Source organism: Anolis carolinensis, unplaced genomic scaffold (assembly GCF_035594765.1).
Source record: "Anolis carolinensis isolate JA03-04 unplaced genomic scaffold, rAnoCar3.1.pri scaffold_7, whole genome shotgun sequence".
Lineage (NCBI taxonomy): Eukaryota > Metazoa > Chordata > Lepidosauria > Squamata > Dactyloidae > Anolis > Anolis carolinensis.
Genome location: NW_026943818.1, coordinates 32,369,478 through 32,385,695, shown reverse-complemented (window position 1 = coordinate 32,385,695; position 16,218 = coordinate 32,369,478). Strand labels below are relative to the sequence as shown.

Sequence of the window (16,218 nt, the reverse complement as noted above, 5' to 3'; positions counted from 1 at the left end):
AAGACTACACTTCCCGTCACCCTTTGCGTCCTTTCAGGGGGCGGGGCTTAGTTCTCTTCCCTCTCCACCAATCATAACAAGGCAGAGGCGGAGCCAGTGACTTTCACATAACACAGCGAGGGGGCGGGGCTTAGTTCTCTTCCCTCTCCACCAATCAAAACGAGATGGAGGCGGAGCCAGTGACTTTCACATAACACAGCGAGGGGGCGGGGCTTAGTTCTCTTCCCTCTCCACCAATCAAAACGAGATGGAGGCGGAGCCAGTGACTTTCACATAACACAGCGAGGGGGCGGAGCTTAGTTCTCTTCCCTCTCCACCAATCAAAACGAGATGGAGGCGGAGCCAGTGACTTTCACATAACACAGCGAGGGGGCGGAGCTTAGTTCTCTTCCCTCTCCACCAATCAAAACGAGATGGAGGCGGAGCCAGTGACTTTCACATAACACAGCGAGGGGGCGGGGCTTAGTTCTCTTCCCTCTCCACCAATCAAAACGAGATGGAGGCGGAGCCAGTGACTTTCACATAACACAGCGAGGGGGCGGAGCTTAGTTCTCTTCCCTCTCCACCAATCAAAACGAGATGGAGGCGGAGCCAGTGACTTTCACATAACACAGCGAGGGGGCGGGGCTTAGTTCTCTTCCCTCTCCACCAATCAAAACGAGATGGAGGCGGAGCCAGTGACTTTCACATAACACAGCGAGGGGGCGGGGCTTAGTTCTCTTCCCTTTCCACCAATCAAAACGAGATGGAGGCGGAGCCAGTGACTTTCACATAACACAGCGAGGGGGCGGGGCTTAGTTCTCTTCCCTTTCCACCAATCAAAACGAGATGGAGGCGGAGCCAGTGACTTTCACATAACACAGCGAGGGGGCGGGGCTTAGTTCTCTTCCCTCTCCACCAATCAAAACGAGATGGAGGCGGAGCCAGTGACTTTCACATAACACAGCGAGGGGGCGGGGCTTAGTTCTCTTCCCTCTCCACCAATCAAAACAAGGCAGAGGCGGAGCCAGAGCCCTGCCTATAACAAAGCGAGGGGGCGGGGCTTAGTTCTCTTTCCTTTCGACTAATCCAAACGAGGCGGGGGCGGAGCCATATCACAGCGAGAGGGCGGGGCTTAGTGCTCTTCCCTCTCCACCAATCAAAACGAGATGGAGGCGGAGCCAGTGACTTTCACATAACACAGTGAGGGGGCGGGGCTTAGTTCTCTTTCCTTTCGACTAATCCAAACGAGGCGGGGGCGGAGCCATATCACAGCGAGAGGGCGGGGCTTAGTGCTCTTCCCTCTCCACCAATCAAAACGAGGCGTGGGCGGAGCCAGTGACATTCACATAACACAGCGAGGGGGCGGGGCTTAGCCCTCTTCCCTCTCCACCAATCGAAAGGAGGCGGTGGGACGGACGTTGCTAAGGGCAACCACGCACGGCACGTACGGCGACGCAGAAGGCGACGTCCAAGCGCGTCGCCCCGCCTTACCCGGAAGTGGGCCGTTTGTGAGGCGGTTGGGACGGAGCCGAGGCCGCGCCGCCTCTCTCTCTTTCTCTCTCTCTCTCCGTCTCGACCGAGGCCTCGCCGGCGTCCGGGATGTGAACCTTCGGCCTCGGAGCTCCCTTCAGGTGCGGAGGGGGCGGGGCCAAAACGACCGTTGGGATACAGCCAGTGGGCGGGGCCTAGCCCGATGAAAAGCCTAAAAGGGGCGGGGCTTGGGGAAAGGGGGCGGGGCTTGGGAAGGGTCTGGGATAGAGTTGGGACATCTAGTCCAACCCCATCCTGTCATGCAGGAAAAGCACAATCAAAGCACTCCTCTGTATTTATTATATTTATTTTGTATTATTATATTTATTATTAATAATTATATTATTATATTTTATTTTATTACTATATTTATCGATAATTATTTTATATTATTATATATATATTTATTAATAATAATTATATTATTATATCTTATTTTATTACAAATAATTATATTATTATATTTTATTTTATTACTATATTTATCGATAATTATTTTATATTATATATATATATTTATTATTAATACATTATATTATTATATCTTATTTTATTACAAATAATTATATTATTATATTTTATTTTATTACTATATTTATCGATAATTATTTTATTTTATTATATATATATTTATTATTAATACATTATATTATTATATCTTATTTTATTACAAATAATTATATTATTATATTATATTTTATTACTATATTTATCGATAATTATTTTATATTATTATATATATATTTATTATTAATACATTATATTATTATATCTTATTTTATTACTAATAATTATATTATTATATTTTATTTTATTACTATATTTATTGATAATTATTTTATATTATTATATATATTTATTATTAATACATTATATTATTATATCTTATTTTATTACTAATAATTATATAATTATATTTTATTTTATTACTATATTTATCGATAATTATTTTATATTATTATATATATTTATTATTAATATATTATATTATTATATCTTATTTTATTACTAATAATTATATTATTATATTTTATTTTATTACTATATTTATCGATAATTATTTTATTATATTATATATATATTTATTATTAATACATTATATTGTTCTATCTTATTTTATTACTATTATGTGTATTATTAATAATTTTATTTTATTATTATATATTATTATACTATATTTCTTATTAATACATTATACAGTAGAGTCTCACTTATCCGACATAAACGGGCCAGCAGAACGTTGGATAAGTGAATATGTTGGATAATAAAGAGGGATTAAGGGAAAGCCTATTAAACATCAAATTAGGTTATGATTTTACAAATGAAGCACCAAAACATCATGTTATACAACAAATTTGACAGAAAAAGTAGTTCAATACGCAGTAATGTTATGCTGTAAATACTGTATTTACGAATTTAGCACCAAAGTATCATGATATATTGAAAACATTGACAACAAAAATGGCTTGGATAAGCAAGGCTTGGATAAGTGTATTATATTTTATATTATTATAATATCTTTATTATTAATTTTATATTGTTTTATTATATTATTACATTCTTTATTAATAATTGTATTATTGTATTAAATTTATTATTAATAATTTAATTATATTATATTATTATATGTATTATTAATTTTATTATATTATTATATTTTATATTATTATATTATACAGTATGTATTATTAATTTTATATTGTTTTATATTAATCTATTCTATTAATAATTTTATTACATTATTGTATTATATTCATTATTAATTATATTATATTTATTATTAATATTTTATTATATTTTCTTATTAATAATTATTATCTTTAGTATTATAATACTTTTAATACTTATCATATTACAGTAAATGCTTTGTGGGATTTTGCTGGTATTTCGACCCAAGGCTCTATCGTTGTGCCGTTTTTCCGCCAGATCGCGCGCCCCTTGGACCATGGAGCCCTCGGCCTCGGGCGTCTTCTGCAGCCGGGTGCTCAGCATGGTCAACTCGGAGGATGTCAACGCCATCATCCTCGCACAGAAAAACATGTAAGGCTTCTTTGCGGCACGTCCCCAAACTTGAGAGCTAGAGAACTAATTAATCGTTCACTCCCTCCGTCCTGAGACCTAATCTGAAATCTCAGGAAAACTCCGAACTCCGATTTAATCGTTCACTCCCTCCGTCCTGAGACCTAATCTGAAATCTCAGGAAAACTCCAAACTCCAAATTAATCGTTCACTCCCTCCGTCCTGAGACCTAATCTGAAATCTCAGGAAAACTCCGAACTCCGATTTAATCGTTCACTCCCTCCGTCCTGAGACCTAATCTGAAATCTCAGGAAAACTCCAAACTCCAAATTAATCGTTCACTCCCTCCGTCCTGAGACCTAATCTGAAATCTCAGGAAAACTCCAAACTCCGAATTAATCGTTCACTCCCTCCGCCCTGAGACCTAATCTGAAATCTCAGGAAAACTCCGAATTAATCGTTCACTCCCTCCGTCCCGAGACCTAATCTGAAATCTCAGGAAAACTCCGACCTCGGAATTAATCGTTCACTCCCTCTGTCCGGAGACCTAATCTGAAATCTCAGGAAAACTCCGAACTCGGAATTAATCGTTCACTCCCGCTGTCCTGAGACCTAATCTGAAATCTCAGGAAAACTCCGAACTCCGAATTAATCGTTCACTCCCTCCGTCCTGAGACCTAATCTGAAATCTCAGGAAAACTCCTAATTAATCGTTCACTCCCTCCGTCCGGAGACCTAATCTGAAATCTCAGGAAAACTCCGAATTAATCGTTCACAACCTCCGTCCTGAGACCTAATCTGAAATCTCAGGAAAACTCCTAATTAATCGTTCACTCCCTCCGTCCGGAGACCTAATCTGAAATCTCAGGAAAACTCCAAATTAATCGTTCACTCCCTCCGTCCGGAGACCTAATCTGAAATCTCAGGAAAACTCCAAATTAATCGTTCACTCCCTCCGTCCGGAGACCTAATCTGAAATCTCAGGAAAACTCCTAATTAATCGTTCACTCCCTCCGTCCGGAGACCTAATCTGAAATCTCAGGAAAACTCCGAATTAATCGTTCACTCCCTCCGTCCCGAGACCTAATCTGAAATCTCAGGAAAACTCCAAATTAATCGTTCACTCCCTCCGTCCGGAGACCTAATCTGAAATCTCAGGAAAACTCCGAATTAATCGTTCACAACCTCCGTCCTGAGACCTAATCTGAAATCTCAGGAAAACTCCGAATTAATCGTTCACTCCCTCCGTCCCGAGACCTAATCTGAAATCTCAGGAAAACTCCTAATTAATCGTTCACTCCCTCCGTCCGGAGACCTAATCTGAAATCTCAGGAAAACTCCGAACTCTGAATTAATCGTTCACTCCCTCCGTCCTGAGACCTAATCTGAAATCTCAGGAAAACTCCTAATTAATCGTTCACTCCGTCCGTCCGGAGACCTAATCTGAAATCTCAGGAAAACTCCGAATTAATCGTTCACTCCCTCCGTCCGGAGACCTAATCTGAAATCTCAGGAAAACTCCTAATGTCGTTCAACCCGCTTTCCCAGGCTCGACCGCTTCGAGAAAACCAACGAGATGCTGCTCAACTTCAACAACCTCTCCGCCGTCCGCATGCAGCAGATGAACGAGCGCTTCTTGCACCACACTCGGACGTTGGTGGAGATGAAGAAGGACCTGGACAGCATCTTCCGGAGAATCAGGTACGCAACACACACCTTTCCTACCCTCCCCAGCGCCATTAATCTTTCTGTTGACTCTGGGATGTTTAGTAACCCATGTTGCCTTCCTGAGAATCATGGGTTCATGCTAAGCTTCTCGTTCTTTGCAGGACACTGAAAGGGAAGCTGGCCAAACAGTACCCGGATGCATTTAGCAGTGAGTAAAACTCCATCTGAACTTGCCTTCTCTCAAATAAATAATTATTTGTATACCGCTCTGTCTCCCCAAAGGGACTCAGGGGTGTTTCCAAAAACTGAGGGGGGAAGGATTCAGGTGCAGAAAATCGGACAGAATTCGTGAGAAAGAGATAGACCAAAGTCTCACTTATCCAAGCCTCGCTTATCCAAGCCTCTGGATTATCCAAGTCATTTTTGTAGTCAATGTTTTCAATATATAATATAATAATAATAATAATAATAACTTTATTCTTGTACCCCGCCACCATCTCCCCAGAGGGACTCGGGGCGGCTTACAGATATAAAACCAGCATACAGTATACAGTTTTGCAAAAACACACAAATAAATTTAAAAGGCATTAAAAATCACAATCATTATAAAACACATGAAAAACACAGCAATAAAAACATAAAATGAGCTGGGCAAAGTGCACTGAGTGGAACTTGTAAACAAGAAGGAAGATTAAGGTGCTACACAATATATCGTGACATTTTGGTGCTAAATTCGTAAATACAGTAATTGCAACATAACATTCCTGCGTATTGAACTGCTTTTTCTGTCAAATTTGTTGTATAACGTGATGTTTTGGTGCTTAATTTGTAAAATCATAACCTAATTTGATGTTTAATAGGCTTTTCCTTAACCCCTCCTTTTTATCCAAGACATTCGCTTCTGCCGGCCCGTTTAGCTTGGATAAGTGAGACTCTACTGTACCTGTCACTCCCATTTTTTACCCCCAGGGATCACAGGAAATAATTCAGTTGTCCCTCCGAGATCACATCTCAGCATGGTTTCACTTAATTGAAACCCAAGCCCGACCAGGAAGCCATCAAATCATACCTCACACACCTCTCTCCGAACGCCTAATTAATCTACCTGTCACTCCCTCCGTCCGGAAGACCGATTTTAGTAGATGTGTTTAAGGAAGTTGTTAATTCCTAAATCCTCCGGGACAAGTCTAAGCTAATTTCATGAATGAGAACCTGTAGTTCCTCCAGTGTTGACTCCGCTATGCCTCTTTGTTGTTTCCGTCCCAGATATTCACGAATCCCCCATCCTGGACGACGACGACGACGACTTCACCCCGGTCCCCAAGAGCACCGCCACCACCATCGCTACCTCGGAGCAGAGCACGGAGTCTTGCGACACCAGCCCGGACATCATCTCCCCCGCCACCAGCCACGACTTCGAGGACCTGTCCCAGGGCCCGTACGACTCTCCGGCCGTCAACGGTCAGAGCGTCACGGACGACGACAACGAGACGGACTAGGACGGAGGCTCCCTGGCCGTCAACAGTTAGAGCGTCAGGGACGACAACAACGAGACGGACTAGGAGGGAGACTCTCTAGCCATTCACGGATGACAACAACGAGACGGACTAGGAGGGAGACTCTCTGGGACAAAAACAACGAGACGGACTAGGAGGGAGACTCTCTAACCATTCACGGACGACAACGAGACGGACTAGGAGGGAGACTCTCTGGGACAAAAACAACGAGACGGACTAGGAGGGAGACTCTCTAGCCATTCACGGATGACAACAACGAGACGGACTAGGAGGGAGACTCTCTGGGACAAAAACAACGAGACGGACTAGGAGGGAGACTCTCTAGCCATTCACGGACGACAACGAGACGGACTAGGAGGGAGACTCTCTGGGACAAAAACAACGAGACGGACTAGGAGGGAGACTCTCTAGCCATTCACGGACGACAACAACGAGACGGACTAGGAGGGAGACTCTCTGGGACAAAAACAACGAGACGGACTAGGAGGGAGACTCTCTAGCCATTCACGGACGACAACAACGAGACGGACTAGGAGGGAGACTCTCTGGGACAAAAACAACGAGACGGACTAGGAGGGAGACTCTCTAGCCATTCACGGATGACAACAACGAGACGGACTAGGAGGGAGACTCTCTGGGACAAAAACAACGAGACGGACTAGGAGGGAGACTCTCTAGCCATTCACGGACGACAACGAGACGGACTAGGAGGGAGACTCTCTGGGACAAAAACAACGAGACGGACTAGGAGGGAGACTCTCTAGCCATTCACGGACGACAACAACGAGACGGACTAGGAGGGAGACTCTCTGGGACAAAAACAACGAGACGGACTAGGAGGGAGACTCTCTAGCCATTCACGGACGACAACAACGAGACGGACTAGGAGGGAGACTCTCTGGGACAAAAACAACGAGACGGACTAGGAGGGAGACTCTCTAGCCATTCACGGACGACAACAACGAGACGGACTAGGAGGGAGACTCTCTGGGACAAAAACAACGAGACGGACTAGGAGGGAGACTCTCTAGCCATTCACGGACGACAACAACGAGACGGACTAGGAGGGAGACTCTCTAGCCATTCACGGACGACAACAACGAGACGGACTAGGAGGGAGACTCTCTAGCCATTCACAGACGACAACGAGACGGACTAGGAGGGAGACTCTCTAGCCATTCACGGACGACAACGAGACGGACTAGGAGGGAGACTCTCTGGGACAAAAACAACGAGACGGACTAGGAGGGAAACTCTCTAGCCATTTATTTTCAGTCCATATTTCCGCGTCGTCCGGGTCAAATGTTTCCGGGAGATACGGAGACGCCGCTTTCTGCACGAGTCCGCCCGTCGTCTTCCTAACAGTTGTGAGCTGCGATTTGTTTACGTCTGCATCCTTTCCTCCATCCCTGGCTCTCTCTCTCCTAACAAATGCACCTTATAATAACTACCTGAAGGATTTTCTCCCCGTTGCATTTGCCTGCGCTGTCGTGTGTCACGTTTCCAACTCTGTCCCGACCGTCTTCAATGCCTTTGTTTACTCTGTGTGCCCGTGTTCTGTTTTAGACCCCTCTCTTGTCTTCACATTTTCATCTCCCTTGCCAGACTGTGGTACAAACTACTTGTCTCTCCCTCGTCCACTGTCATCTCTCCAAAATGCATTCTAATTCAAATAAAATATTTTTGTACTGCTATGAGTTTACAGAGGTGGCGAACGGAGGTAAATAACCAATAAACGACTTAAGTTAATTGATAGCTTTTTATGTGGCTCGTCTTGTCTTTTTGGGAACATAGGTTGACATGATTCTGTTGATGGGCGTCTTCAAGTTGTTTCCAATATATACGGCCTTCTTATTTTATTATTTACTAGGCGTTATCTAATTATCTGTGGAATTGGACACCCCAGCCACATACACACACATATATATTTTCACTTTTATTATGTGTATAGATAGATAGATGTCTAGATAATATATTTTGAATATAATAAATATATTTAATATAGTATTAATATAATAATAATAATAATTTTTTTTTTTATTCTTATACTCCATCCCATCTCCCCGAAGGGACTCGGGGCGGCTTACATGGGGCTAAACTATAATACTATACTGTAATATATATAATATAATTAATAATACTAATACATATATAACATATATAAATAATACTATATATAATATATACAATATAATTAATACTATAATATATATATAACATAATATAATTAATGATACTATAATATTTAATACATATATATATATAATACTAATATGATAATTATATATAATATAGTATTATTATATTACATGTATAATACAATTATATATATATACTTTTGCTTGCAGCTTGAGGTGAGATACAATCATAATAAATATAATACTAATATGATGTATAATATAGTATTAATAATATAATTAATAATACTATAATATAGTATTATTATATTACATTTATAATTATACATATATGCATAATATGCTTTTGCTTGCAGCTTGAGGTGAGATACAATCATATTGGGTCCCGATCGATATAATAAATACTAATATAATAATTGTATATAATATAGTATATTACATCCATAATACAATATATATATATTGTATAATAATATATGCTTTTGCTTGAAGCTAGAGATGAGATACAATGATATTGGGTCCCGATCGATATAATACTAATATAATAATTGTATATAATATGGTATTATGAGTAATATAACTATTAATATTATATATATATATATATATATATATATATATATATATATATATATAATACTATAATATATATAATACTAATATAATTATATATAATATAGTACTATTATATTACATGTATAATACAATATATATATATATATATATATGTATAATAATATATGCTTTTGCTTGCAGTTTGAGATGAGAAACAATGATATTGGGTCCCGATCGATATAATACTAATATAATAACTGTATATAATATAGTATTATTATATTACATCTATAATACAATACATATGCCTTTGGCTGCAGCTTGAGGTGAGATATAATGATATTGGGTCCTGATAAATATAATACTAATATAATAATTATACATATAATATTGTATTATTATATTACATCTATAATATAATTATGCTTTTGCTTGAAGCTTGAGATACATGATATTGAGTCTTGATCAATATAATACTAATATAATAATTGTATATAATATAGTATTATTATATTACATCTATAATACAATTATGCTTTTGCTTGAAGCTTGAGATACATGATATTGAGTCCCCGATCAATATAATACTAATATAATAATTGTATATAATATAGTATTATTATATTACATCTATAATATAATTATGCTTTTGCTTGAAGCTTGAGATACATGATATTGAGTCCTGATCAATATAATACTAATATAATAATTGTATATAATATAGTATTATTATATTACATCTATAATACAATTATGCTGTTGCTTGAAGCTTGAGATACATGATATTGAGTCCTGATCAATATAATACTAACATAATAATTGTATATAATAAGGTATTATTATATTACATCTATAATATAATTATGCTGTTGCTTGAAGCTTGAGATACATGATATTGAGTCCTGATCAATATAATACTAATATAATAATTGTATATAATATAGTATTATTATATTACATCTATAATACAATTATGTTTTTGCTTGAAGCTTGAGATACATGATATTGAGTCCTGATCAATATAATACTAATATAATAATTGTATATAATATAGTATTATTATATTACATCTATAATACAATTATGCTTTTGCTTGAAGCTTGAGATACATGATATTGAGACCCGATCAATATAATACTAATATATAATATATGATATAGTATTATTATATTACATCTATATACAATTATGCTGTTGCTTGAAGCTTGAGATACATGATATTGAGTCCTGATCAATATAATACTAATATAATAATTGTATATAATATAGTATTATTATATTACATCTATAATACAATTATGCTTTTGCTTGAAGCTTGAGATACATGATATTGAGACCCGATCAATATAATACTAATATAATAATATATAATATAGTATTATTATATTACATCTATAATACAATTATGCTTTTGCTTGAAGCTTGAGATACATGATATTGAGTCCCGATCAATATAATACTAATATAATAATATATAATATAGTATTATTATATTACATCTATAATACAATTATGCTGTTGCTTGAAGCTTGAGATACATGATATTGAGTCCTGATCAATATAATACTAATATAATAATTGTATATAATATAGTATTATTATATTACATCTATAATACAATTATGCTTTTGCTTGAAGCTTGAGATACATGATATTGAGACCCGATCAATATAATACTAATATAATAATATATAATATAGTATTATTATATTACATCTATAATACAATTATGCTTTTGCTTGAAGCTTGAGATACATGATATTGAGTCCCGATCAATATAATACTAATATAATAATATATAATATAGTATTATTATATTACATCTATAATACAATTATGCTGTTGCTTGAAGCTTGAGATACATGATATTGAGTCCTGATCAATATAATACTAATATAATAATTGTATATAATATAGTATTATTATATTACATCTATAATACAATTATGCTTTTGCTTGAAGCTTGAGATACATGATATTGAGTCCTGATCAATATAATACTAAGATAATAATTGTATATAATATAGTATTATTATATTACATCTATAATACAATTATGCTGTTGCTTGAAGCTTGAGATACATGATATTGAGTCCCGATCAATATAATACTAATATAATAATTGTATATAATATAGTATTATTATATTACATCTATAATACAATTATGCTGTTGCTTGAAGCTTGAGATACATGATATTGAGTCCCGATCAATATAATACTAATATAATAATTGTATATAATATAGTATTATTATATTACATCTATAATACAATTATGCTGTTGCTTGAAGCTTGAGATACATGATATTGAGTCCTGATCAATATAATACTAACATAATAATTGTATATAATATAGTATTATTATATTACATCTATAATATAATTATGCTGTTGCTTGAAGCTTGAGATACATGATATTGAGTCCTGATCAATATAATACTAATATAATAATTGTATATAATATAGTATTATTATATTACATCTATAATACAATTATGTTTTTGCTTGAAGCTTGAGATACATGATATTGAGTCCTGATCAATATAATACTAATATAATAATTGTATATAATATAGTATTATTATATTACATCTATAATACAATTATGCTTTTGCTTGAAGCTTGAGATACATGATATTGAGTCCCGATCAATATAATACTAATATAATAATTGTATATAATATAGTATTATTATATTACATCTATAATACAATTATGCTGTTGCTTGAAGCTTGAGATACATGATATTGAGTCCCGATCAATATAATACTAATATAATAATATATAATATAGTATTATTATATTACATCTATAATACAATTATGCTGTTGCTTGAAGCTTGAGATACATGATATTGAGTCCTGATCAATATAATACTAATATAATAATATATAATATAGTATTATTATATTACATCTATAATACAATTATGCTGTTGCTTGAAGCTTGAGATACATGATATTGAGTCCTGATCAATATAATACTAATATAATAATTGTATATAATATAGTATTATTATATTACATCTATAATACAATTATGCTGTTGCTTGAAGCTTGAGATACATGATATTGAGTCTTGATCAATATAATACTAATATAATAATTGTATATAATATAGTATTATTATATTACATCTATATATATATATATATATATACTATATTTATATCCCGCTCTTCTCACCCCGAAGGGGACTCAGAGCGGCTTACAAATTAAATTTACATACAATATTATATTATTAGCATAGCACAATACTGGCAATAAATTACCATATTGTACTATATTTATATATTGTAACTAGCTGTGCCCGGCCACGCATTGCTGTGGCTTATGGGAATCATTTATTGGCCAGGTGGAATAGCAGTGAATAGCCTTGCAGCCTCAAAGCCTGGCTGTTTTGCAGTGAATATCTTTGCTGCTTCAAAGCCTGGCTGCTTGCTACCTAGGGCAATGATGGGCAAGCTTTTGCGCTTGGTGTGTCAAAATTCGCCAGAAAACCTAGCATGACTACTGCCGGCCCGTTTATGTTGGATAAGTGAGACTCTACTGTATTGAGGAATTAGTGGTAGTTAAGGTAAAGGGTCCCCTGGGCTGAGTGGGTTGCTAGGAGACCAAGTGAGCGGAGCTTAGCCTTCAAACTGGCAGCAATCGGATAAAAACAATTATTCCTCTCCCTCTAATTAGGACTTTATTTTTCTTTCTTTTTGTTGTATCAACCTAGAGGCGTGGTGTCAATTGTGCTGTCAATTTTCGAGGTTGTGGGGTGTTTACTTTTGTTGTTTTGTCCACTGCCGTGATGCCATCACTCTTTTATATATATAGATATTATTAATAACTAGCTGTGCCCGGCCACGCGTTGCTGTGTCTGAGTCTGGTGGTGTTGGTCAGTCTACATGAGGTTGTATTTGTGCTGTGACCTCCACCTTCTTTATACTCACATTAGTCGTAGTATTTGAAGTCTGTGACCTTCTTCAATTTTTGTGTTGATTGATAATTGCTTGAGATCCCTGTTGTCTTTGGTTTGTTGTTAGTTGTAATGTCTGATTCTGCTGAGTGCGGTTTATATTTTTATTGTGGTACAATAGTCTTTTTTTTTTGTTTTGCCTGTGTAGGTGTTTATTATTATTGTTGTTGTTGTGGTCATGAAGGTTGGATAAGTTAGATGCTACTGTATTGTTTTTTGGAGGCCCAGTGTGACTGGCCTCTCAGCCTCAGTGCCTGGCTGTTTCTTGCCTGTTATGGTGTTGATTCTTATTGTTGTTGTTGTTGTCATTGTTATTATTGTAATTGTTTTTTTGGAGGCCAAGTGTGAATGTAGGGATTGGGGAGGTGGATGAGTTGTGTTGTCAAATTTTGTATTTGTTATCATCACAATGCGTTGTTGTGAGTTTTGTGGGTCCGGATTGTGGTTTTGTGGTGTGGTTGTGTTGTTACAACTGAGAGGCAAGGCTTTTGTGTTGTGTTGCCAAGTTTTGTATTTCTGGGGCATTTAGTTGTGTGCTAAGTTTTGTATTTCTGGGGCGTTTAGTTGTATTGTTATAGTCATGATGCGTTGTTGTAAGTTTTGTGGGTCCTGTGTGGTTTTATGGTGTGGTTGTGTTGTTACAACTGGGAGGCAAGGCTTTTGCGTTGTGTTGCCAAGTTTTGTATTTCTGGGCATTTAGTTGTGTTGTTATCGCATGATGCGTTGTTGTGAGTTTTGTGGGTCCGGATTGTGGTTTTGTGGTGTGGTTGTGTTGTTGTAACCGGGAGGCAAGGCTTTTGCATTGTGTTGCCAAATTTCGTATTTCTGGGATGTTTAGTTTTGTTGTTATAGTCACTGCGCAAACAACTTTATCATTATATATATACAGTAGAGTCTCACTTATCCAACATAAACGGGCCGGCAGAATGTTGGATAAGCGAATATGTTGGATAATAAGGAGAGATTAAGAAAAAGCCTATTAAACATCAAAATAAGTTATGATTTTACAAATGAAGCACCAAAACATCATGTTAGACAACAAATTTGGCAGAAAAAGTAGTTCAATACGTAGTAATGCTATGTAGTAATTACTGTATTTATGAATTTAGCACCAAAATATCACGATATATTGAAAACGTTGACCACAAAAATGCGTTGGATAATCCAGAACGTTGGATAAGCGAGTGTTGGATAAGTGAGACTCTACTGTATAGAAGATATTATTAATAATAATAATATATATGCATAATAACATATGCTTTTGCTTACAGCAACCTGATGGATGGATGGATTATGATTGATGGATGTCTAGATGAGTGACAGCTCCTGCAATCTGCTGTCATTCAGGGTTGTTGTATGTCTTTCGGGCTGTGTGGCCATGTTCCAGAAGCATTCTCTCCTGACGTTTCGCCCACATCATTCATTTTTATTGATATTCCCTGATTCCTCTGTAGGGAAACGGATGCCAGGCCGCGCATGCGCGCTGGCGGCCCGTGCGAGGCCAAGATGGCGGCGCTGGGCGGGCCCGTGGAGGTGGCGCTGGTCTCGGCGGGCGAGGCCTGCTCGGCCTGGGAGGTGGGCTCCGGGGCCTCGGTGGCGGGCTACCGGGGAGGCTGCTGCGGGGCCCGGGGCCTGGCCCTGCTCGCCGGGGAGCGGCTCCTCGGCGCCCAGCTGGGAAAGCCCTACGTCGCCGTCTGGGAGCTCCAGAGGAAGGTGAGCGGGCTGAGGGACTCGCGCATGCGCCAACTCCGGAGCCACTGCGCCTGCGCCCAACTCCACGGAGCGGGATGAGGTTTTCCCCTTTTGCGCATGCGCGCCAGCTCCAAAGGAGAAGGGTTTTTCTCATTAGTCTTAAGTAATTCCGTTCCGACGGAAAAGTAACGCCGTTCCTTCCAGGATAACTATTCCCCCCCCCCCCTTGTCAACTCACTTTTACCCACCCAAGGTTTCCAGATTCACCCCAATAAGATGTATGAACATATATATATATACATATATATCAATTATTATGTATTAATTAACATATACATTTAATATATTCTCAATTAATTAATATCAATTCATGTTATTAATTTTATTAATTACTTAATGTTAATACTTAATTCATATTATTAGTATTGGATATATATTAATTATAGGAAGTATTAATATTAATTTTAATTAATATATTAATTATAATTCTGATATATATATATACAGTAGAGTCTCACTTATCCAACACTCGCTTATCCAACGTTCTGGATTATCCAACGCATTTTTGTAGTCAATGTTTTCAATACATCGTGATATTTTGGGTCTAAATTTGTAAATACAGTAATTACTATGTAGCATTAATGGGTAATGAACTACTTTTTCTGTCAAATTTGTTGCATAACATGATGTTTTGGTGCTTAATTTGTAAAATCATAACCTATTTTGATGTTTAATAGGCTTTTTCTTAATCTCTCCTTATTATCCAACATATTCTCTTATCCAACGTTCTGCCGGCCCGTTTATGTTGGATAAGTGAGACTCTACTGTATATATATATATATATATCAATTATTATGTATTAATTAACATATACATTTAATGTATTCTCAATTAATTAATATCAATTCATGTTATTAATTTTATTAATTACTTAATGTTAATACTTAATTCATATTATTAGTATTGGATATATATTAATTATAGGAAGTATTAATATTAATATTAATTAATATATTAATTATAATTCTGATATATATATATACACACACACCTATATATATATACATATATATACACATATAAATAAATTATATTATTATATATGATAATTACCGTCATAGGGTTTTAATGTAGCTGCTATTATTATTAT

General features: G+C 36.7%; 2 protein-coding genes across 2 annotated transcripts in view; both read left to right on the top strand.

Annotated features, from left to right (window-relative positions):
• Positions 1 to 1,406: 1,406 nt before the first annotated feature.
• On the top strand, positions 1,407 to 8,471 carry kxd1 (KxDL motif containing 1). Its single transcript, XM_062959392.1, has 5 exons — positions 1,407 to 1,613; positions 3,439 to 3,552; positions 5,080 to 5,232; positions 5,361 to 5,407; positions 6,466 to 8,471. The coding sequence occupies exons 2-5, from the start codon at positions 3,458 to 3,460 to the stop codon at positions 6,696 to 6,698; spliced, it is 528 nt and encodes a 175-aa protein (XP_062815462.1). The 5' UTR covers positions 1,407 to 1,613; positions 3,439 to 3,457; the 3' UTR covers positions 6,699 to 8,471.
• A 6,375-nt stretch (positions 8,472 to 14,846) lies between these two features.
• Positions 14,847 to 16,218, top strand: part of wdr18 (WD repeat domain 18) — a 35,279-nt gene continuing 33,907 nt past the window's right edge. The window contains exon 1 of the mRNA XM_062959508.1: positions 14,847 to 15,089. Coding sequence (XP_062815578.1) covers positions 14,853 to 15,089 — 237 coding nt within the window. The 5' untranslated portion in view covers positions 14,847 to 14,852. The remainder of the gene's footprint in view (positions 15,090 to 16,218) is intronic.

Coding starts and splice junctions, on each gene's coding strand:
- kxd1 (XM_062959392.1), top strand. CDS start 3,458: ATGGAGCCCTCGGCCTCGGGCGTCTTCTGCAGCCGGGTGCTCAGCATG. Junction 3,553..5,079: donor ATCCTCGCACAGAAAAACAT/GTAAGGCTTCTT, acceptor CCGCTTTCCCAG/GCTCGACCGCTTCGAGAAAA. Junction 5,233..5,360: donor AGCATCTTCCGGAGAATCAG/GTACGCAACACA, acceptor CGTTCTTTGCAG/GACACTGAAAGGGAAGCTGG.